We start from the raw sequence: 20597 nt of genomic DNA, 5'->3' as shown, positions 1-20597 counted from the left end.
ACTGTGGTGTTGGAGAAGACTCTAGAGAGTCCCTTGGACTGCAAGGAGATCCAACCAGTCCATTCTAAAGGAGATCAGCCCTGGGATTTCTTTGGTAGGCATGATGCTGAAGCTGAAACTCCAGTACTTCGGCCACCTCATGCGAAGAGTTGACTCATTGGAAAAGACTCTGATGCTGGGAGGGATTGGGGGCAGGAAGAGAAGGGGATGACAGAGGATGAGATGGCTGGATGGCATCACCGACTCGATGGACGTGAGTTTGAATGAACTCCAGGAGTTGGTGATGGACAGGGAGGTCTGGCGTGCTGCAACTCATGGGGTCGCAAAGAGTCGGACACGACTGAGCGACAGAACTCAACTGGGAAGCGCTTTAAGCGAACGTCCATACTCTCCGAGCCCCGCCCTCTCCAAGCCCCGCCCTCTTCTTCCCACGCGCATGCGCCACTCAGGGGCGCCTGTTAAGACGCGGCGGCAGCGGCGCGCTTGGCGGCCAGAGCGAAAAGAGCGAGTCGCGGGGAGCGGCGGCGACGGCTGCAGGGCCGAGGGGACGCGCAGGCGGTGGCGTCGCCATGTCGCACGGTCACAGCCACGGCGGGGGCGGCTGCCACTGCGCCGCAGAACGGGAGGAGCCGCCCGAGCAGCGCGGCCTGGCCTACGGCCTGTACCTACGCATCGACTTGGAGCGGCTGCAGTGCCTCAACGAGAGCCGCGAGGGCAGCGGCCGCGGCGTCTTCAAGCCGTGGGAGGAGCGGACGGACCGTTCCAAGGTGGGCCTTCGGGGTCCTGGGCGGGCGGCCGAGGCGAGGCAGAGACCTGCGCGGGGCCTCAGGCCACCCGGCTGCTCTGTCAGCCTAGTTCCTGAAGTTAAAAATAATCGCGGCCCGATTGCCAGGCGCTTTCCCATGCCCGTCTCCTTCCAGCCCTTTGAGAGGCGAACAGGGTTGAATCTCCCCATCTTGCAGGTCGGGGAACTGAGGACCAGAGACGGGAAGGGGCGCTTTGCTTTTACACGGCCAGCGTGCAGTTCCAGGGATTAGGGAGGGGTTAGTGAGGGAGCATGTCCACGAGGGCGTGTTCCTTATCGTTTGACCACCGGTCCCAATGGCTGCCTGATCAACTTAACCACCTGATGAAGACCAAAGACCAGTCTTTGGGAGATGAAGCACGTGATCCTATCTAGAGCATTTACCATTGTGGGGTTGCAGAGCCATTTGAAAGTTGTGGACCGCAGAGGTACAGATCTTTGTACACAATTTCAGGAGACTAGTCGGCCCTGGAATTTAGTATATGCTGGAGAACAGAGGGAGGTTGACTATTTGCATTGCATGCCAGTTGTAAAACAGGGTGGAAAATGTCTGAAATTTGTTGCTTTCTCCTCTCTCCTCCAGTTTGTTGAAAGTGATGCAGATGAAGAGCTTCTGTTTAATATTCCGTAAGTATTTTCTTGGTGCTTGCCTCAGGCTAAATAGGCTGAACCCAGTTGCTTTATCAGGATTCATTCAGTGGTTCTATCGAGAGCACACATCTGTTTCTAGAAATGGGCTAAGTTACTGAGGTGGGTGTGTGAGTAGGAAAGGATCAAAACTTTTCCTGGTGCAAAGAAAGACATTTGTTAAAACATAACTGAGAGGTCAAGGTAACGGCAGAATGCCAGAGGCAGACAGGATCTTAGAAGTTATTTAGTACAAGTCTGACACGGGAGTAAAGTGAGGCCCAGAAAGGGGAAGGGTCTTGCCCAGGGTCACGCAGCTCAGCAGAGACTCTAACCCAGGTTGACAACCCTCTGTTTTTGCATTCTGGCAGATTTACAGGCAATGTCAAGCTAAAAGGCATCATTATAATGGGAGAAGATGATGACTCACACCCCTCTGAGATGAGACTGTAAGTGGCAAGGGTCTTGGCCCTCAAGAAGCTTCTGTCCCTTTTTCTCTGGTCTCTGACAATGCTTTATTCCAGATTGGCAAAATTTTTTCTTTTTACTGGGTTAAATATCCCCTCCTCCTCTTAAAAAAAAAAGTCATATATTTGTTCTGCATCAGAATACACTAATCTCTTTCTGAATTAATGACATTTTTAGATTAGATATCTTTTGGACCAGCAGCTTGTCTCTTTTCAAAGTACTTGTTGTGGCACCATTCATTCAGAGAGCATCCTCTAAATGCCAACTGTTGATGACTTTGCAATTTTCTTAATAACCCAGCTGCAGATCTCAAATTATTTTTAAGGACTCTACTCTTGGGGTTAGCCTCAATGTTTTCCCTTACTGTTTTAGACAATTACAATCTTTCTGTGTGTTTTGTTGAGATGGGATAACTCCAGCTGAGTTTGCATGGCCTTTAGTTAGCAAAGTTCAATATAACTCTTGTAGCAGGTTCCCACGTGGCATAGTGGTAAAGAATCTGCCTGCCAGTGCAGCAGACGCATTGGTTTAATCCCTGGGTTGGGAGGATCCCCCTAGAGTAGCAAATGGCAACCCACTCCAGATTCTTGATTGGAAAATTCCATCAACAGAGGAGCCTGGTGGGATACAGTACATAGCATCACAAAGAATCGGACAAGACTGAGCAAATGAGGTATACACACACGTATACCTCGTTGTAACACTGAATCAGTTGATACCAGAGCTAGTACTCCCTTTCTGACAAGCTGCCTTATTTCAGTGCAGCCTTTCTAGAAGAAGGGGGACACCACTTGTGCTGTAGAAACAGAAATCAGAAGACCTTTACATAAGAAGTTCTTCTGAAAAATCGATCAATTTAAGTGAAAGATTTAAGAACTGGACCTTAAGGAAATGAAGTGGGTTTGAGTTGATGCTTTTTGAGACTCATTTACTTGGGAGATGGATTGGCTGGACAAGACTAGACATCCGTGCTGCATTCTGGTTAAGAGTGGGCGCTGGGATAAACTGGAGTTCAGATTCTGGCTGCGCCACTTGCTAGCTGCATGGCTTTGGGCAGTATACTTTTCTATATCTCCATTTTTTCATATGTAAAATGGTAAAAATAGTTGGAACCTCTTAAGATTGTGGAGAGAAATGAGCTGTTAACATATGAAGAGCTTAGAAGAAATCTGGAAGGTAGTATGTGCCCAGTTTTGTTTCTGGTGTGTGTGTGTGGGTATTTTGGGGGCTCCATCGCACAGCTTATGGGATCTTAGTTCCCAGATCAGGGATTGAATCCAGGCCTTTGGCAGTGAAAGCACAGAATCCTAACCACTGGACCACCAGGGAATTCCCTAGTATGTCCCCAGTCTTGCACCTCAGGTGCCAATACTTACATAGCCCTCCATTCTAAGCACTTTGTACTTTATTAAATCTAAGATATCATTGATTATAAAATGCACCATTATTTTGTGAACCAATAATAAAGAAATACATAGCATCTGTTCAACTATGACATGTCATTGACCCATCTAGAAAAGTTAAATTCAGACTTAAATCAGTGAAATTTGAACACAGACTAGTTGTTAGATATATTAAAGAATTATTGCTAATTGTTAAACTGTTAATTGTAAAATAGTAATCACTGCAGATGGTGATTGCAGCCATGAAATTAAAAGACACTTACTCCTTGGAAGGAAAGTTATGACCGACCTAGATAGCATATTAAGAAGCAGAGACATTACTTTGCCAAAAAAAGGTCCATCTAGTCAAGGCTGTGGTTTTTCCAGTAGTCATGTATGGATGTGAGAGTTGGACTGTGAAGAAAGCTGAGCGCCGGAGAATTGATGCTTTTGAACTGTGGTGTTGGAGAAGACTCTTGAGAGTCCCTTGGACTGCAAGGAGATCCAACCAGTCCATTCTAAAGGAGATCAGTCCTGGGTGTTCATTGGAAGGACTGATGCTAAAGCTGAAACTCCAGTACTTTGGCCACCTCATGCGAAGAGTTGACTCATTGGAAAAGACTCTGGTGCTGGGAGGGATTGGGGTCAGGAGGAGAAGGGGACGACAGAGGATGAGATGGCTGGATGGCATCACCGACTCGATGGATGTGAGTCTGAGTGAACTCCAGGAGTTGGTGATGGACAGGGAGGCCTGGTGTGCTGCGATTCATGGGGTCTCAAAGAGTTGGACACAACTGAGTGACTGAACTGAACCTAACTGATGATAGGTTTTTTAAGAAGTCCTTACTCTATAAAGATATATACAAAAATATTTATGAGTGAAATGATATGTTTGGGATTGCTTTAAAATATCAAGCATAGGGATTTTCTTGGTGGTCCAGTGGTTAAGAATCGGTACTTCCACTGCATGGGACATGGGTTTGATCCCTGGTCAGGGAACTAAGATTCCCACATGCCACTTAGTGAAGCCAAAAATAAATAAGTTGGAAAAAACAACAATAACAAAAAAGCCCCACCAAAAAACAATCATTTGACAGTTTACCCCTCCCCCCAAAAAAGGATCAAGCACACACAAAATGGGGGCGATAGGCAAAATTGGCTTAATGTTGGTTATTGAAACTTAGTAGTAAGTATATGGAGGTTCATTATATTTTTCTCTTTATTTTTGTGTATGTTTGAAATTTTCAGTAGTAGAAATTTTTAACAAGTGTGTCTCTTAAAACTGGTTCAGTTTAACATCCACATCAGCTGTATGGGATATGCACTATCACTAATCCCATTTTACAGATGAGGAACTAAGAGAGAGGTTAAATCACTTGCCCAAAATTACACAGCTGGTCAGTGACTCAGGCTTTAAACTTGGGAAGTCTGGCTTCAGAGCACTGCCTCCCATAATGCTGCTCATAAATGCTTACTGTTGGTAGTAGTACTATGCTGTGCATCATTCTTAGAAACACTTTGAAGCAAACATTTGCTTTCTTATATTGCATGCGTTTTGCTGTAGCTGATATCTAGACCCATCCCATGTGGGTGTGTTAATAAAACACTCTAGAGATTGAGGTGTATGGCTCAGTCTTTTAGAATTTGTGAGTTATAGAGGAGACTGGTCTTCCTTAGATATGTCTTTGAAAAAAAATTTTTTTCCTCATTAGCAGTTTTACTTGACTTTCCAAAGCGCCTTGTGAGTTGATGGCCTTTTATACCCTTTTCAGAATGGAAATCCCCTGGTTGTATTTTTTCTAAGAATTGTAAGGTGACTCGGTATATAGGATAATTTTGGACAGAGAGGAAAGACTGAATGTTGGGTTACCTGATCTTATCTCTTAACTGTGTTTAATATGTTTCTGCCAAAGTATTTTTTTCCCCATGAGTAAGCTGTTTTATTTAACATCCTCAGCTTGGTCCGAATGTGCTGAGTTGCTTATTTTCTCCATGCATTTGCTGCCTGTGACCAGTTTGAGCTGTCTTTTTGTTGTTTTGCTTCTCATGTGATTTTAACCCACTCAAAGATGTTATTGGCTTGTGTTGCAGTTCTCAGCTCTTTTCTTGCTGGGTTAAAGATATTTGTGTATAAATGCCAGTAAAATGTCATTTCTAAAATTTTATCTCCTTTTGATAGAACTGAGGGGAGTCAGTAGGAAGTTTTGAGAACCTGAAAAATGTGATAATGCACATTTCTTGATTTTTCTCCCCTTTCCTTTCTCAGGTACAAGAACATTCCACAGATGTCCTTTGATGATACAGACAGGGAGCCAGATCAGACCTTTAGTCTGAACCGGGATCTTACAGGGGAATTAGAGTATGCTACAAAGTAAGCACCGGGCCTCTTTTCCACTCTCTGGCTTCTCCTGAGAATAGCAGGCACTCCCTTGTTTGCAGGGAGCATCTGTGCATCAGTGCTTACTGGGCTTGCAATTTGGTTTTGGCTGGTCTTCTGCTGTCTTAGCATCAGAAACAAGTTAAAACAGTGGAGAGTCCTGATCCTAGGCTTGGTCAAATTTTGGCAGAGTTTCAGTGCAAGCCACAGACTTGTTAACCTGGAATCAGTAGACAGATCTGAATGAGCTCCTAGGGTGGTCTTAGGAAAAATGTTTTCAGAATTGCTCTTTGCATAGTGGGCTTACAGCAGCCAAGTTACATGTGACCACATATCTCTTCACTGATTTCTTTTTTGAGCTTGCTTTCAAATCCCTGTGTAGCCGCACAGTGGGGGCAGTATTGATTATTTTTCGTCCCTATTGCCTTGGACAAGATCTGGCCGATTTCAGTAAATGTTCACTGTATTAATTGCTTGTCCAGAGGAGAAGAATGAGATGTAAGACCCCAAGATGAGTCTCTGACATTTGTCTGGGTTTTACCACAAGACGGAGCTGGAACTGACATTTTTAACGTGGTGGTGAGCAGGCTCACTGACCTCTAATTGTTGTCTTCTCTCTACTCCATCCTCTAGAATTTCTCGTTTTTCAAATGTCTATCACCTCTCAATTCATATTTCAAAAAACTTCGGAGCCGATACCACAAAGGTCTTTTATATTGGCCTGAGAGGAGAATGGACTGAGGTAAGATGGGGTTGGAAATGTTCTTGCCCTTCCATGATGTGCACGTATGTGTTTGTAGCTATAGGCTGTGTTAGTAGGAGCTTGAAGGAAAGGAAAAAGAGCAAGTGAGACATTGATTACTTTGAGTCTGTATAATATTTCATGGTTTCATCACTGTAAACTATCTCATTTGACAGGCTATAGGAATTTTAAGGGGGTTGAAATAATACAGTTGATACCAGTTTGGTTTTTCACCTTAAAATTCTTCCCTTGATTTAACATTGTTAATAACTTTTCTTGTTCCAGGCAACAGAGATAGGGTGATAAACAAGATAGACATGTTCTTCTTCTCATGATGCCTCCATTATAGTGGAGAAATGAATGTTCTAAGTTACAGGGTGAATCATTGATTTGATCTTATCCAGGCTTCTCACGGGCTTCCCAGGTGGCTCAGTGGTAAAGAATCCACCTGCCAATGTAGGAGCTTCAGGAGACGTGAGTTCAGTCCTTGAGTCGGAAAGATCCCCTGGAGGAGGAAATGGCAACCCACTCCAGTATTCTGCCTGGGAAATCCCATGGACAGAGGAGCCTGGTGGGATGATGCAGTCCATAGGGTCTCAAAGAGTCAGATGCAGCTGAGCACACAGTGCAGACTTCTCAGGATAAAAAACATCAGAACGTGGATGAAATTAGAGGATGATGTCTAGAAATGAACCTGAATAAGGACTACTTCAGTGTATGGTCTGGGAAGTGGCCAGCTGACCCAGCCTCTTAATTTTCTTGCAGCTTCGCCGACATGAGGTGACCATCTGCAATTATGAAGCATCAGCCAACCCAGCTGACCACAAGGTCCATCAGGTTACCCCACAGACACACTTTATTTCCTAAGGGCTGGCCAAGACTCCCACAGAGGTGTTGTGTTGGTGAAGAAGTATGACATCCTGTTGGGAAGGACAAAGAGAGATGGGGCTCCAAAGAGAGTTGGCTGCCACAGCCTCTACCAAGCTTTGTCTCTGGGGCTTGCTGCAGAAACCTGGCCTATGGAAGACACCGCACCCCCAGGAAGGGTTGTGTGGGTGCCAAGGAACAATCGTGGTTCTCTAGGGCCCTTCAGAAATTGGGTCTTGGGCTGGTCAGTACCTGGCGACCGTGGATAATGCCTGCCTTCCCAGTTTATGTGGCCATGGGATCCCAAGTGTCTTGTTGCTTTGTGGCAGGATTATTGTGTGACTTGTTTTTAAAATGGAAACTATTCCTGGGCTGCAGTAAACTTTCTGAAGCCTCAGCATTGTGTTTGTATTAACCATCAGGAGGGTCTCCAGCTAGAAATACTTGTCCTTGCTTGCTCCTTCTCCCTGTCATCTTTCAACATTCTTGTCAAGTTGCCCAGCTTGGAGTTGTCTGTCATGCACCAGTGTCCCGTATTATAGCTTGAAGAGCAGAAATCTCCTGATGTTGCTTAATAGCTTGGGAGGGTCTTTTTTTCCTGTTGCCCAGGTAAGCAGTCTGAGGAGAGCATTGTTTCTGTGTGGGTATCCTGGTCAGGGTAAGATTGGGACTTTGATATGCTTCTCTTTGGGACATCCTTAATGTTTATCAGCTTTTAACTAGTGTTGTAAGCCCAATGGCAGAATTTGGAGATCTCAGTTCTTCTGTTCATGGCTTTTTATTCACTGTGACTAATAAGCTTCCTAATAAATCCTTGCCAGACTTAATGTTTGTATATTCTTTTGTGATCTTAGTAATTATGACACCTTTGTTGAGAACTGTATGAAATTTTGAAATCTCTTGTTATTTTGGACTAGGTAGATCATAAGTGCCACAATTGTATCAACACTAGATTAGTGTCTCTAGAAAAGGTCAGGCCACATTGTGTATAGTAGGGTAAAAAAACTCCTACACCCACTAACCCACATTTTGTAAAGAAGCTGAGGTTAAAACCCTTAGATTTCCTTTCTCACGTAAAGAAGTAACTTGTGGGGTGAAGTTTACAAAAATAAGGGAGAACAGATTCTTGAGTTCATCAGAAGAAACAGTGAGGAAAATAAGTGAGCAGCAGATACAGTCTGATGGTAGACCCAAGACTTTGGACTTAAGTTTTGAAAGTCAGTACACCAGTTGGACTTAAGTATCTTAAAAGAGATTTGAAATAGTATTTTCTCCCTTGCAGAAAATAGAAACACTTGATAATGGGAATTAGTGTTGAATTTGATCCTTTTGAGAGAATTCCTCTGAATCGGCCCACACAGTTGTTCGCCTGTTTCTCCAGCCTGTCCTGGGGAAAGTCTGCCACCACCAAGCCTGTCAAGCCTCAGAATTTCTAAATATGCAGTCTGAAATCAACCAGAATGCAAACATTATTCTTGATGTACTAAGGATAGTACTCACTCTACCACAGGCTTTCTATGTCACTTGGGTCATTTGGAGATAAAAAAGAATGACTTTAATTTGGAATAGGGGGGAAATAAAGATAGAAACGTTAGAGCAGACTAGCCCTTCATTAATCCCACTTATTAAAGCACTAGTCATAGGTAGCCTCTGGGGCAAGGCCTCTGAATTTGAGCTTCCCTTTGAAGAGTCAAGGCTATGGTTTTTCCAGTAATCATGTATGGATGTGAGAGTTGGACTGTGAAGAAGGCTGAGCACCCAAGAATTGATGCTTTTGAACTGTGGTGTTGGAGAAGACTCTTGAGAGTCCCTTGGACTGCAAGGAGATCCAACCAGTCCATTCTGAAGGAGTTCAGCCCTGGGATTTCTTTGGAAGGAATGATGCTAAAGCTGAAACTCCAGTACTTTGGCCACCTCATGCGAAGAGTTGACTCATTGGAAAAGACTGATGCTGGGCGGGATTGGGGTCAGGAGGAGAAGGGGATGACAGAGGATGAGATGGCTGGATGGCATCACCGACTCGTTGGACGTGAGTCTGAGTGAACTCCAGGAGTTGGTGATGGACAGGGAGGCCCGGTGTGCTGTGATTCATGGGGTCGCAAAGAGTCTGACACGACTGAGAGACTGAACTGAACTGACTTGAAGAGTTTGCTACAATTGCCACAGTGTCTCAAGTGATTGGGGTGCAGGAGGAATTGCTTATTTTTCCACAAGCAGACCCAACCAGGAGTCTGGGAGAAGGGGCAGGTGTGTTGTCTTCATCCACTCATTCCCCTTCCAGTCCTGGGTCCTTGGTCTGCTGTGGACCTCTGGACCAAAAGTTTTCCTGTTCAGGGCCACCTCTGACCTAATGAGCGCTTAAAACCAAAGCCCCTCTTGGGAAAAAGTGCTTTGCTGAGCTTTCAGATACTATTTTCTTTCAGTTCAAAGAAAAATCAGCATAGGTTACACTGGGCAAGTGAGTCCTGAGCTGCTGAGGGCTGACTCATTTCTTGTGTGCGGATGTCCACAGGCTCTGTCAGCGACGTGGTCCTTCAACTCAGCTTCCCACCCCTTCCAGCCTTTATGTGGGCCCTGAGTCCCGCTGCATTTTACCGGTGCAACAAGGAGCAAAGAGCGACCTCAGTGGTCCCTAACTGAAACCCTTTTTGTTAACAACTGGAGCCTACCGACGGTAGTATTTTGTGCACTGTCTGCATGCCATAGCTTGCCGAGGACAGAGCTAAGGTAACACTTCCGATTCCTGACCAGTTGCCCCGGACACTGCTGATGCCAGTGTTCCTTCTTTTCCCAGGGTCCTTTTTAGAGTCATTAAGTCCTCACACTGTGATTTTACACTATAAAGCATTTCCACACGACCTCATTTGAGCCTTAGCAAAGCTGTGAAGCAAGCAGGGTGGTTATTACCGCCGTTTTATAGCTCAGGAAGCAGGTGCAGAGGCAGCATTAGAGTAATCCTGAGATTGCTGTTTACTTCCCTCCCCTGAGCCTGTTTCCTTATCTTTAAAAGTAAGACCGGAAGACCAGACAGTCTCAAAGGGTCTTGTCAGCTGGAGTGTATGACTCCATGATCCTGGAATAGGACCAGCGGTGGGTACCCCAAGACCATAATGGATGGGAAGGCGGGAAACAACGCTTGAGAATGCCTCTAGCCTCAAGAAGAATGCCTCTCCTTCAGGAGACCGACGCATGGGTGGTGGTAGCAAGTGGGAATCACGGGTGCGTCGTCTAGACCCTGAGGAAACAACGTGGCCTAATCACGGGGAGTCGTCCCACCGTACCCAACATGGCAGCCCTCATCCGAAGATACCCTGACGCCCACTTCCGGGATCCGTAGCGCTGGCCAGGCTACTTCCGGCAGCGCGATGGCAGGGTTCCCGGGACTCGAACGGAAGTTCCGGCGGGGGCGGCCGAGGGGGGGAAGAGTGTGTGTGTCTGTGCCGGAGAAAGAGGAGAAAATCGCCCGAGAGGTCTTGAAACCCCCCAGGGAGTGGAGGTACCCTGGTCCGGGGCCAGCAGGCGGGGGAAGGGCACTGGGGTGGCCTCGGCTTCACCACGAGGGTCCTGGCGAGAGAGGAGGGGCAACCGCAATTGTGAGGGATGGGGGTGGGGAGTGAGGTGCGAAGAGGCGCCGGCCGGTCTTGGGGAGTTTCGGGGTAGAGACGGGGAAGAAGGTGAGGTCCGGGTATGCCGAGAGGGGCTTCAGGGTCGGAAGTTGGAGAATCCCACTGTGGGGTGGGGTGGGGGTGCTCTCCAGGGTCAAAAGTGGAACGCCCCTGTGTGGGCAGAAGCGGGTCCGGGATCAGGATACAGAATGTCACTGTGAGGCGGGCGACCCTCATTCACAACAGAAGTTCCCACTGTGGGGAGTGGGAGACCCTGAATCAGGGTGGAAGTTTTTAGTGGGGTGGAAGACCCCAGGTCGCAGGGGTTGCGAGGAGGGGAAGGCACCACTCTGAGAGGAACGACCTAGGGTGAGGGCTGGAAGTTGCTCAGTGGGGGAAGGAAGGGAATCCCAGCTTGGGGCAAAAGATGAATTCCTGTGTGGGCAGAGGGACCCCGGGGTCAGAGGTGAGGAAGGATCCTCCTGTGAAGACGGGCACTCGGAGGTCCTAGGGGGAAGGTGGAAGCCCTTTGGTAGGGTGGGAGGGGTGGACACAGGCGGGAAGGGTAGGCACTTAGGCTCTGGTAGCAGAAGCTTCCGGGGAGTTTGGAGGATGCTAAGGATGGGGAGGAGCCCGCCAGCTTGACATTCTTTTGTGTGTTTGGGAATCCCGGAGCGTGGTCGAGCTGGGTAGGGGGGACCTGTTTGGGAGTGGTGGGCAGCAGCAGGTAGACTCTTTCAGGAGGGGTGTGGAGGGCGTCATTTAGCGGGTGGGCGGTGGATCAGAGTTCCTGTGCCTCCTGGGGACACGGGCAGCCCCAGGGGCTCTCAGGTGGTTGAGGAGGACTGGATGGGAGGGGGTTGGACAAAATCGTGTGTGGGGTTGAGGGTAGGGGCCCGAAGCCTCCTTCCCTGGCATTTTTCTCCCCTTCATTCCCAGTAGGGCTGGGAGAAGGCGATCCAGGGCTCTAGAGAAGGGAGGTGGCTGTAGAGTAGGGAGAGGAGGCAGTCACCTGCTGAGGGCTGTCGGGTGGGGAGAAGGCTGCAGGGATCCCCTGGCTCCCCTCCCACCAACGCTCCTGAGCCCAGCCTCTGCCCACCTCCAGCCCAAGCTCAGGCTGTGTGGGGTGCCAGACCTAGGGCTGCCAGGGTGGCTGCCTCTGCTGTTCTGCCCTGGAATGAAGGCACACTTTCTCCCCGCTTGGCCCCAGGACTTTTTTGCCTGCCTTTCCTTTGTGTCCAGGAGCTAGAATCTAGGGTACTTGAGGGGCTCATGGCCCGGGTTTGTGTTTCTGCTCCTGGGTCAGGATGCTCTCTGCTGCCTGGCCTTGCCCTTGACCACTGCCCGGCATTTGCACAGGCCCCAGCCGTGGAGCCCTGCAGTGTATGTGTGGTAACACCATGTCTGTGCCCCTGCTCACCGACGCTGCCACTGTGTCTGGAGCTGAGCGGGAAACAGCTGCGGTAAGGGTCCTCTCCTACCCCATGCAGCCCCCAGGCCACCTGGGAACTGGCTGGAGTGGGTGTGGGGAGAATGGAGGTGGCAGTGATGAGAGGGGAGTAGCCTTGCAGCGGGGAGACAGGGGGCTGCTCCCTCAGTGCCCCCCCCCAGATCCTTGGGGGTGACGGAGGGGTGACCAGAGGTTGGAGGGCAGAGTGAGAGCGATGGCAGGATGATGACTGCTCTCTTCCCCATCTCCAACTCTTCCAGGTTATTTTTTTACATGGACTTGGAGACACAGGGTGAGTGAGCTGGGGACGGGGTGTTTCCGGGGAGGCCCGCGCCCTCCTCCTTCCCTCTCCACATCGGTGCCTTTTCTCCCTTCCCTCCTACAGGCACAGCTGGGCTGACGCCCTCTCCACCATCCGGCTCCCTCACGTCAAGTACATCTGTCCCCATGCGTGAGTATCACCGCAGCACAGGGGCGAAGGAAGGGGGGTGGTCCTGTGGTCCCAGGCCTCTTCTCTGCTGCCAGCTGCATGCTGGGGCCTGGGGCCCAGAGCGGTCTGAAAGGCCCTTTTCAGCCTTCATTCCTGTGGAACCCCCCAGGAACGGGGTCCAGCCCCAGCCCCCAACCCAGGGCCTCCTAGACCCGAGACTCCTAGGACCAGGATCCCCCTGCCCCCCTTCCCCAAGTACTTACCCACTGAGCTGGAACCCTGTCACACCGAGTGCTGGGTTCTGCTTCTCCATCGCTGCTGCTGATGCCCCAACCACAGCCTTCAGCCCCACGTGGCAGGTTGCCTGGCAACACCTTAAACACAGGCCCTGCCCGCTGGGAGGGTTCCCCAGGGGCTGCCCTGCCCCCTCCCGGGCTGTCTGCTGTGGCTGCCTCATCCCTCCTGCACGTGACGGTCGTCCTTGCTGCCCCTCCGCAGGCCTCGGATCCCTGTGACACTCAACATGAAGATGGTGATGCCCTCCTGGTGAGCTTGGGGAGGGGATAGGAGCCAAGGGAGCTGCCCAGGGCCAGCCTAGGTCTCCCAGTGGCTGCCAACTCCTCTACTCCAGGTTTGACCTGATGGGGCTGAGTCCAGACGCACCAGAAGATGAGGCTGGCATCAAGAAAGCAGCAGAGAACAGTAAGGCCCCAGCCCCTCCTCGGCATCTTCCCTCTCCCCCTCAGCCCCCCAGGAAAGTGCTGGGCAGAACCTCTTGTCTGGCTCCCTTCCTGGAGTCCCTCCAGCAGCTTTCCCCCCACCTGGTTATGCCCCCTCCCCCTAGTCAAGGCCTTGATTGAGCATGAGATGAAGAACGGGATCCCTGCCAATCGGATCGTCCTGGGAGGCTTTTCACAGGTGAGGGGAGAGAGAGGGCAGGGGTGGGTGATGGATGCTGAGCTGTGCCCTTCGTGACCCCTCATCCTCTTCTTTCTCCAGGGTGGAGCTCTGTCCCTCTACACCGCCCTCACCTGCCCCCACCCTCTGGCTGGCATCGTGGCATTGAGCTGTTGGCTGCCTCTGCATCGGGCCTTCCCCCAGGTGACCGTCTCCACGACCCTGCTCCTGTCCTCTGTCTCCTCGGGGCTGGGGGTGGATCGTGCCCAAGCCCCGGGTTTTGCCCTCTTAAGTCCTGTCTGGCCCACAGGCAGCCAACGGCAGTGCCAAGGACCTGAGCATCCTTCAGTGCCATGGGGAGCTGGACCCCATGGTTCCTGTACGGTTTGGGGCCCTGACAGCCGAGAAGCTGCGGTCCGTTGTCACACCTGCCAGGGTCCAGTTCAAGACGTACCCAGGGGTCATGCACAGCTCCTGTCCCCAGGTCAGTGTGCAGGGGCTCTTTCCTCTCCCTGCCCATCTCCCTCTGGCCAGGCGCATCTCATAGTCCTCCTCACCCCCAGGAGATGGCAGCTGTGAAGGAGTTTCTCGAGAAGCTGCTGCCTCCTGTCTAACCAGAGTTGCTGTCCCCCAGCACAGTCCCCCCGCTCACGGGGCGGGGGGACTTGGCACGCGTGGCACCATCTTGGATCTGAGCCGGTCGAGCCCCTTTCTCACCCTCCTGGACCCATCCCCTCTTCTCACAGGCCTCTGGGGCAGACAGGCCAAAGCCTGGCCAGGCCCTCCTTCCTGGCTTCAGCCCCCTGGCTGTCTGCCGCAGGGGCTGGGCTGCTTTCTTATCCCATTTCCCTGGAGGTGGGGGCCACCCCCCGGGCAGCAGTATTGGAGGGGCTGTAGGCAGCGGGAGAAAGGGGCCCAGCCGCTGACCCACTCACTCAGGACCTCACTCACTAGCCCCGCTTTGGGCCCCCTCCGGTGACCTCAGGGTTTGGCCCATGGGGCCCTCCCAGGCCCCACCTCCTTCCACCTCTCCCCAACTGATTCTGCCCAGATAATCGTGTGTCTCCTGCCTCCACTCCAGCTGCTTCTCAATCATGAATGTGTCCATGACCCGACCCCTGGCCACTGTGGGCTCCCTGCCCCTGCGCAGGAGTGTGGGTGACGGGGCCAAGTCTTTCGAGGGGGCCTCCCCTCAGCCGTTCTAATGTGGGGGCTGGGCCCTGCCTCCCCATTACCCTCTGCCCCCCGCGGGCCTGGAGCCTGCCGGGCTGGACTGGGGCTCAAGGTCTGCCTCAGCCGCTTCACCCCACGTCGTCCCCACGCTAGGTCTGGGGAGCTGGGAGGAGTCTTGTGTCTCGTCTTCTGTCTCCATGTAGTTTCGGGTGTTTTTCTGGTCGTGTCCTGGATTCCGATAAAATTAAAGAAACTGCTTCAACTCTCAGGCCTGGGCGATTCTATCCAAGGGGTAGAGCGTGACCACGTGCAAGTATCTGCTCCAGTGTAAGAAAACTGTTTATTTTAAATACTTTGGGACGCTCCTTCATAGCAGTATAAATTAGTGCCTGGGAGGAGGGGCTTCGGCGTGTCTTAAGGCTCTGCTGACACCACTCAGCCTTGGTGGTCTGCATGGGTTCCTGGCCCCTGTGGCACACAGACCCGATACCTGGTCAGTGGAGACCTTGGCCTTGTGCCTGGTGGGCTCAGTGGGCCCAGCTGGGGTCCAAGGTAGCGGAGCCTCTGGGGCCCCCGGGTTCCTGCCAGAGGCTAGAGAGCAGGCAGTTGCTTCTCTCCCTTTTCTGGTCCGTGGGAAGCCAGGGTCTCAGGCCTGCGTACCAAAGCCTGAAGGATTCTGCTTCTGCCAGCGCCATAGATCTTCACCTGGAACGGGACAAGGTCCGTGCTCAGGGACCACACTGAGTGCAGGGCCCGCAGCGTCTTGGGCAGCCCAGGATGGGCCAGTCTGGACCCCAGTAGCCCTTTCCTGGCCCCCGAGTCTCTCCCGGCGGTCAGGTAAGCACCCAGGGTCGGGGGTTAGAGCGAGCACTCACACATCCTGTCCAGCCCTAGGGCTGCTGACCAGCCCAGCTCCTTGAGGGCCAGGCTGGGGTTGGCATAACAGGCAGCCACGTCGCCTTCACGCCGGGCCACCACCTTGTATGGGATCTGCAGGAGAGGGGGCGGGTGTAGCCTAGCTGAACCATCCCTGGCATCACCCACCAAGTTGCTGACCAGCCCTCCAGAAATGGAGGTGTGGAGCAGGGTCTCACTCTCAGGCGTCAAGGCCTCAGGCAGGCTCGAGTAGACAGCGGGACTCAGGTGCCCATCAGGTATGTCAGTGTGAGGGGCTGGGGGTGGGGCAGGGTGGGCTGCCAGCCTACCTTCTTCCCAGAGGCCTTCTCCATGGCCTGGACCATCTGTAGCACCGAATAGCCTGTGCCCGTGCCCAGGTTGTAGATCTGCCCAGGAAAGGAGGGCAGAGATTGCGGTGGGGGTGGATGGACTTCCCTCTGGGCCCCATTGGTCCTGGCCTCTGTCTCCGTCTCCCCCACTTCTCCCTTCTCCCCCTACCCGGCAGCCACACTGCTCCTTCAGCTTCCTCAAGGCTGCGATGTGGCCTTTGGCCAGATCCACAACGTGGATGTAATCCCGGACGCCTGCAGAGGAGGAAGTGGTTGCAGGGAGGGGTCCATTACAGTCTCTGTCCCACCTCAGCCTCCCTCCTGGCTCCTCCGGCTCCTGGACTCACCTGTGCCATCCTCCGTGTCATAGTCGTTGCCAAAGACATTCAGTACCTCCCGTCGCCCAATTGCCACCTGGGGTGGAGGTCAGGTTAGCCCTTCCCTGGCCCTCACCCCCTACCCCCTTTCTTTCCCTTCGCCCTTACCTGGGAGACATAGGGCATGAGGTTATTGGGGATGCCCTGCGGATCCTCGCCGATACAGCCTGAGGCATGGGCGCCTATGGGGTTGAAATACCGCAGCAGCACTGCATTCCAGGCCTGTGGGATGCAGGTCAGACAGAGGGGATTGGGGTACAAGCTGTATGGCCCACCTGAATCCAGAGCTGCCTCCCCCACCTCCCCACCTTGCTCGTTCTCTGTCCTTAGAAAGGAGCAGGGGATCCAGCCCTCCCCGAAAGGCCTGAAGTCACCGCTGCTTCCTGAGCCCCAGCTTTGGCCTCAGGGAGGGTGGCTCAGGACCCCATCCTCGGGCTCAGGGGGCAGGCTGTGAGGGGCCCAAGAGTGGGGCCCAGGCTGAGGCAAAAGGGGCCCTTACCTTGTCTGCCTGGCACAGGTCCCGGATCATTTCCTCGATGAAGAACTTGGACTTGCCATAGGGGTTGGTACAGCCACCTGTGGGGTGGGCCTCGTCCAGGGGCAGGTATTGGGGGTTCCCGTACACGGTGGCTGAGCTGCTGAACACCAGGTTCTTCACCCCATGGGCCCTCATGATCTGCCCACAGAGGAGAGGCGTCAGTGGCCCCTGCCCAACCCCCAGGTGGAGGGGGCTGAGGTGTAAGTTCCCATTTACAGAAGGGGAGACTGGGGCTGGGAGCTGAAGACGTGTCCAGTGTGTGAGCCAGCTTGGGCTCTGCTACCGTGTTTGGTACTGCCTGCCTGGCCCGGGGCCCTCCCGGGGTCTGTCCCCAGCCCAGGTCTCACCTCCAGAAGCTGAATGGTTCCTGTCAAGTTGACTCTGTAATAATCCAGGGGCTTCTGCACTGACTCACCCACAGCCTTGAGCCCCGCAAAGTGGATGACTGCCATGAAGCTGTGCTGCAGGGTGGCAAAGCTGGGATCAGATGTGGCTTACAGGCCCGGCCCTCGGAAGTGCCCACTGCTTGCCTTCCTGCCAAGTGCCCACCTTCTTAAAGAGACGTTGTAGAGCTGCCTGGTCCAAGATGTCCATTTCCTCAAACTCCACAGAGCGGCCTGTCAGATCCTGAACCCGCCGCAGGCTCTCAGGCATAGAGCCCCCTCCTGGTTGGGCACACAGAGGCCATCAAAATCAGAGGCGATGGGGAGCTGGGTTCCCAAGGGAATGGCCAGCCATACACCCCTTGGAGGTGGATTTAGAACCCAGGGTTTCCCTTCCATCCCCCCTGGAGCCCCAGGCCCCCTCCCTCTGCCCCGCTCACCACGAATGGCGTTATGGAAGTTGTCAATGACCATGGGCGAATAGCCTGCCTCCAGCAGCTCCAGGACAGTGTGGCTACCAATGTAGCCAGCCCCACCTGTTACCAGCACCTTCTCTGCCATTATGCCTGGCTCAGGAGAGAGAGTCAGAAGTGGCCGAGGCTGTCTGCTCAGAGCCTCCTTCAACCTGGAAACTGGTGTCCGAGACAGTGGTGTGTCCTAGTTAATAGGGTGGGCCTGGAGTCAGCCCTGGTCCAAGGTCAAAGAGCATCACTTTCTGGCCTTAGGCCTTGGAGACCAGTTCTCTCCTGGCCCTAGTTTCTGTCTCTATAACATGGAGTTTACAACTGTATGAGTATGTGGTCATGTAAGGGTCAGATGAAGTGATTCTAAAGGCCCATCCCATGGTATAGGTGGAGATGGACACACAGGCGCCATAACTTCTAGCCCTAATTGGGGGTTGGGAAGATGGAACCCGAGTCTCCACATTGCTTCCCTGAGGGGTCTGGAGATTGGACAATTCTGGACAGAAGGAATGGAGGCAGCAGCACTGGACTTGCAAGAGCCCAGGAAGAGGTCTGTCTGCTCAGACCCAGACCTCCCCAGTCCCTCTGCCACCACTGGGTACAAGCTGGCTCCTCGGTTCAGTGACTAACACCTCCTGGGGTAAGCAGCTTTCCCTGCCCAACTCCCCCCCCGCCCCAAGCACCCTCTCCCGCAAAGGTCAACTGGCAGAGGCAGGAAATACAGCAGATGGCCTCAGGGTAGGGCCTCTGCCCGCGGGCTGAGCCCAGCTCTGGGGTTGGAGCACTGTAGTCCTGGAGTGGGCCCCACCCTCAGGTCGGTCAGGCTGGTTCAGCCAGTGCGGATGCCACTCCTGGCCTGGCGGTAAGAATCCCGCCTCATTGTAGGCGGCACTCAACAGGGTGGTGTAGACGTGGCTTTGGCTCCAGATTTCACTGCCAGGTGTGCACCGCCGCCCTGAACAAACTGCGGGCAGAGACGGTGGGGGGATTGGCAGGGGAGGAAGTCCAGACAGTGAGGCCTTTCACTGGGGCCGCCTGGCCCGCAGCCGCCTTCCTCCAAGCAGTCTTAATCCTGTTCTGGGTTCATACAGCTCCTAACCCCCTAGACTGAACTCATCCCGCTGCGTGCCAGGCTCTGTATTGGGCACTTTTGCATTATCTCTCTGAATTCCTCCAACGTCCTAAAGAGGCAGGTGTTATTACTGCCAGTTTACAGAGAAGGATACTAAGGTCAGAGAGGTTAAGTAATTTGCTTAAGTCACATAGCCAGTGACGGCGGGTTTAGAATCTGGACCTAGTCCCGCCGCTCCCCGAGCAGTTCGCCCCCTGCCCCCACTGGTTCCCGCCGGACTTTGCCCTAGGCTTTGAACCCGCCCCCGCCCCCGCCCCACCGAGCACCAAGCAGTGTGCAGGCCCCCCGAAAATGGTGGCGGGGGCCCCCAGGGAGGCAGGAAGGCCGATGAGGTTGTCCTCCCTCCGACACGCGGGGTGGTCTATGGTCAGCTGTCGCCTCAGTCTTCCCCATCCATAAAATGGAAGGGAGGGGGCGCAGGGCCTTGGGCGCTCGAGTGCCCTAGAGTCTCAGGCCGGGGATTCGGGCGGTGGCTGGATGGGGGCAGAACGAGGAGGCCCCCGGCCGGGAATGAATGAATCCTAGCCGCCCCGGCCAAGGCAGCGAGAGCTAGGAGCCGCGGGGGCGAGCCCGCGTAGGCGGAACTCTGCCCAGAACGCAGCCCGGACCCCCGAGACGCTCCCTGCGGACCACCCGGCCCCTCGCAAACCCGCTCGGCCCCACCCCTCACCAGCTTCCCAAACCTGCTCCGCACCACGCGCCCCGCGCAGTCTCGAACGGCGCCGCCTCCCGTGCTCCGTGACCGGTCCCTTTAAGAGCCGACGCTCCGCCCTGGACCCGACCCCCGTCACGCCCCCAAGAAACGTGTCGGTCGGGAGCCGGCAGTACGGGGAGCCGGGTGGACCAAGAGCGCCGCGGCTCCAGGACGCTTGCGCGGCAGTCCGCAGAGGACGGTACTGACCGGTGCCTGGGCGGTGGGCGGAGGAAGGCGCGGTCGGCACCCGGGCCCGCGAGACCTGGCGTGCTCCCCTGCCCGATCCCTGGAAGCAGGCGCTGCGCCTCGGGAGATGCGGCTCGTCGGCGGTACCCCGCAGCCATCCTGCAGTGGGAGTCACAGCCGGGCGCGGCGCGGAAGACCGCAGCTCCACGCTCGCCCCAGGTTTCCCACCTTTTGTCAGTAAGCCTGGCGTGAAGTAGATGGCTCCCTTTAACGGAGAGGCAGGAGGGGCGGCGCCGATGGAAGACGGCGCCGATGGGTCTCTCATAGGCTGCCGTTCTGGAAAATCTAGTTTTAAAAACCCGCCAAAGGGCTGGAGGGAGCCCTGAGACTAAAACACGAATTACAGCGCCGACTGCGCTCAGCCTTCACGCACACCGTGGCCCCCAACCTCGCGGAACGGTTTGTACCTTGCCTACCATAGCAGGCTAGAAAATAGTGTTCTGTTTCTCTTTAAAATAAAGGGAGGGCTAAGGAATGGTGGGTATAAAGGTGTGACATACTGAATGAGGAGCTTTCCTGGTGGCTCAGATGGTAAAGAATCTGCCTGCAATTCAGGAGACCCCAGTTCCATCCCTGGGTCGGGAAGATTCTCCTGGAAAAGGATATGGCAACCCACTCCAGTATTCTTTCATGGACAGAGGAACCTGGTGGCCTGCAGTCCGTGGGGCTGCAGAGTTGGACACGACTGAGCCACTAACATTCGGAGAAGGCAAT

The 20597-nt window shown here is 53.3% G+C and overlaps 3 protein-coding genes across 11 annotated transcripts; 2 read left to right on the top strand and 1 right to left on the bottom strand.

Annotated features, from left to right (window-relative positions):
- Nucleotides 1–440: 440 nt before the first annotated feature.
- PITHD1 (PITH domain containing 1) lies at nucleotides 441–8095 on the top strand. The gene is made up of 6 exons (XM_006077944.3): nucleotides 441–767; nucleotides 1389–1432; nucleotides 1804–1881; nucleotides 5549–5653; nucleotides 6293–6401; nucleotides 7167–8095. The coding sequence occupies exons 1-6, from the start codon at nucleotides 570–572 to the stop codon at nucleotides 7266–7268; spliced, it is 636 nt and encodes a 211-aa protein (XP_006078006.1). The 5' UTR covers nucleotides 441–569; the 3' UTR covers nucleotides 7269–8095.
- Nucleotides 8096–10608: 2513 nt separating this feature from the next.
- On the top strand, nucleotides 10609–15091 carry LYPLA2 (lysophospholipase 2). Of its 3 annotated transcripts, none has more exons than XM_006077952.3 (10): nucleotides 10609–10764; nucleotides 12233–12336; nucleotides 12584–12615; nucleotides 12709–12774; nucleotides 13252–13299; nucleotides 13385–13455; nucleotides 13598–13671; nucleotides 13753–13854; nucleotides 13961–14134; nucleotides 15027–15091. In XM_006077952.3, the coding sequence occupies exons 2-10, from the start codon at nucleotides 12259–12261 to the stop codon at nucleotides 15063–15065; spliced, it is 684 nt and encodes a 227-aa protein (XP_006078014.1). In that variant the 5' UTR covers nucleotides 10609–10764; nucleotides 12233–12258; the 3' UTR covers nucleotides 15066–15091. The 3 variants fall into 3 exon arrangements, with proteins under 3 accessions (XP_006078014.1, XP_006078013.1, XP_044794062.1); XM_006077951.4 differs by having other exon boundaries at nucleotides 14214–15091; XM_044938127.2 differs by lacking the exon at nucleotides 10609–10764 and adding an exon at nucleotides 10897–10942 and having other exon boundaries at nucleotides 14214–15091.
- A 53-nt stretch (nucleotides 15092–15144) lies between these two features.
- Nucleotides 15145–19777, bottom strand: GALE (UDP-galactose-4-epimerase). 7 transcript variants are annotated; one of them, XM_006077948.4, is made up of 11 exons: nucleotides 19627–19777; nucleotides 17788–17913; nucleotides 17514–17629; nucleotides 17312–17425; nucleotides 16926–17102; nucleotides 16535–16648; nucleotides 16397–16463; nucleotides 16219–16304; nucleotides 16029–16106; nucleotides 15699–15813; nucleotides 15145–15528 (listed from the first exon to the last, which is right to left on the bottom strand). In XM_006077948.4, the coding sequence occupies exons 2-11, from the start codon at nucleotides 17906–17908 to the stop codon at nucleotides 15470–15472; spliced, it is 1047 nt and encodes a 348-aa protein (XP_006078010.2). In that variant the 5' UTR covers nucleotides 17909–17913; nucleotides 19627–19777; the 3' UTR covers nucleotides 15145–15469. The 7 variants fall into 7 exon arrangements, with proteins under 7 accessions (XP_006078010.2, XP_006078009.2, XP_006078012.1 ...); XM_006077947.4 differs by having other exon boundaries at nucleotides 19638–19776; XM_006077950.4 differs by having other exon boundaries at nucleotides 17788–18004; nucleotides 19638–19752.
- Between the last annotated feature and the right edge of the window lie 820 nt (nucleotides 19778–20597).

The sequence above is a fragment of the Bubalus bubalis genome, chromosome 2 (genome assembly GCF_019923935.1).
Source record: "Bubalus bubalis isolate 160015118507 breed Murrah chromosome 2, NDDB_SH_1, whole genome shotgun sequence".
NCBI lineage: Eukaryota > Metazoa > Chordata > Mammalia > Artiodactyla > Bovidae > Bubalus > Bubalus bubalis.
Note: the sequence above shows the minus strand (reverse complement) of the source record. Positions and strands in the feature narration are given on the sequence as shown.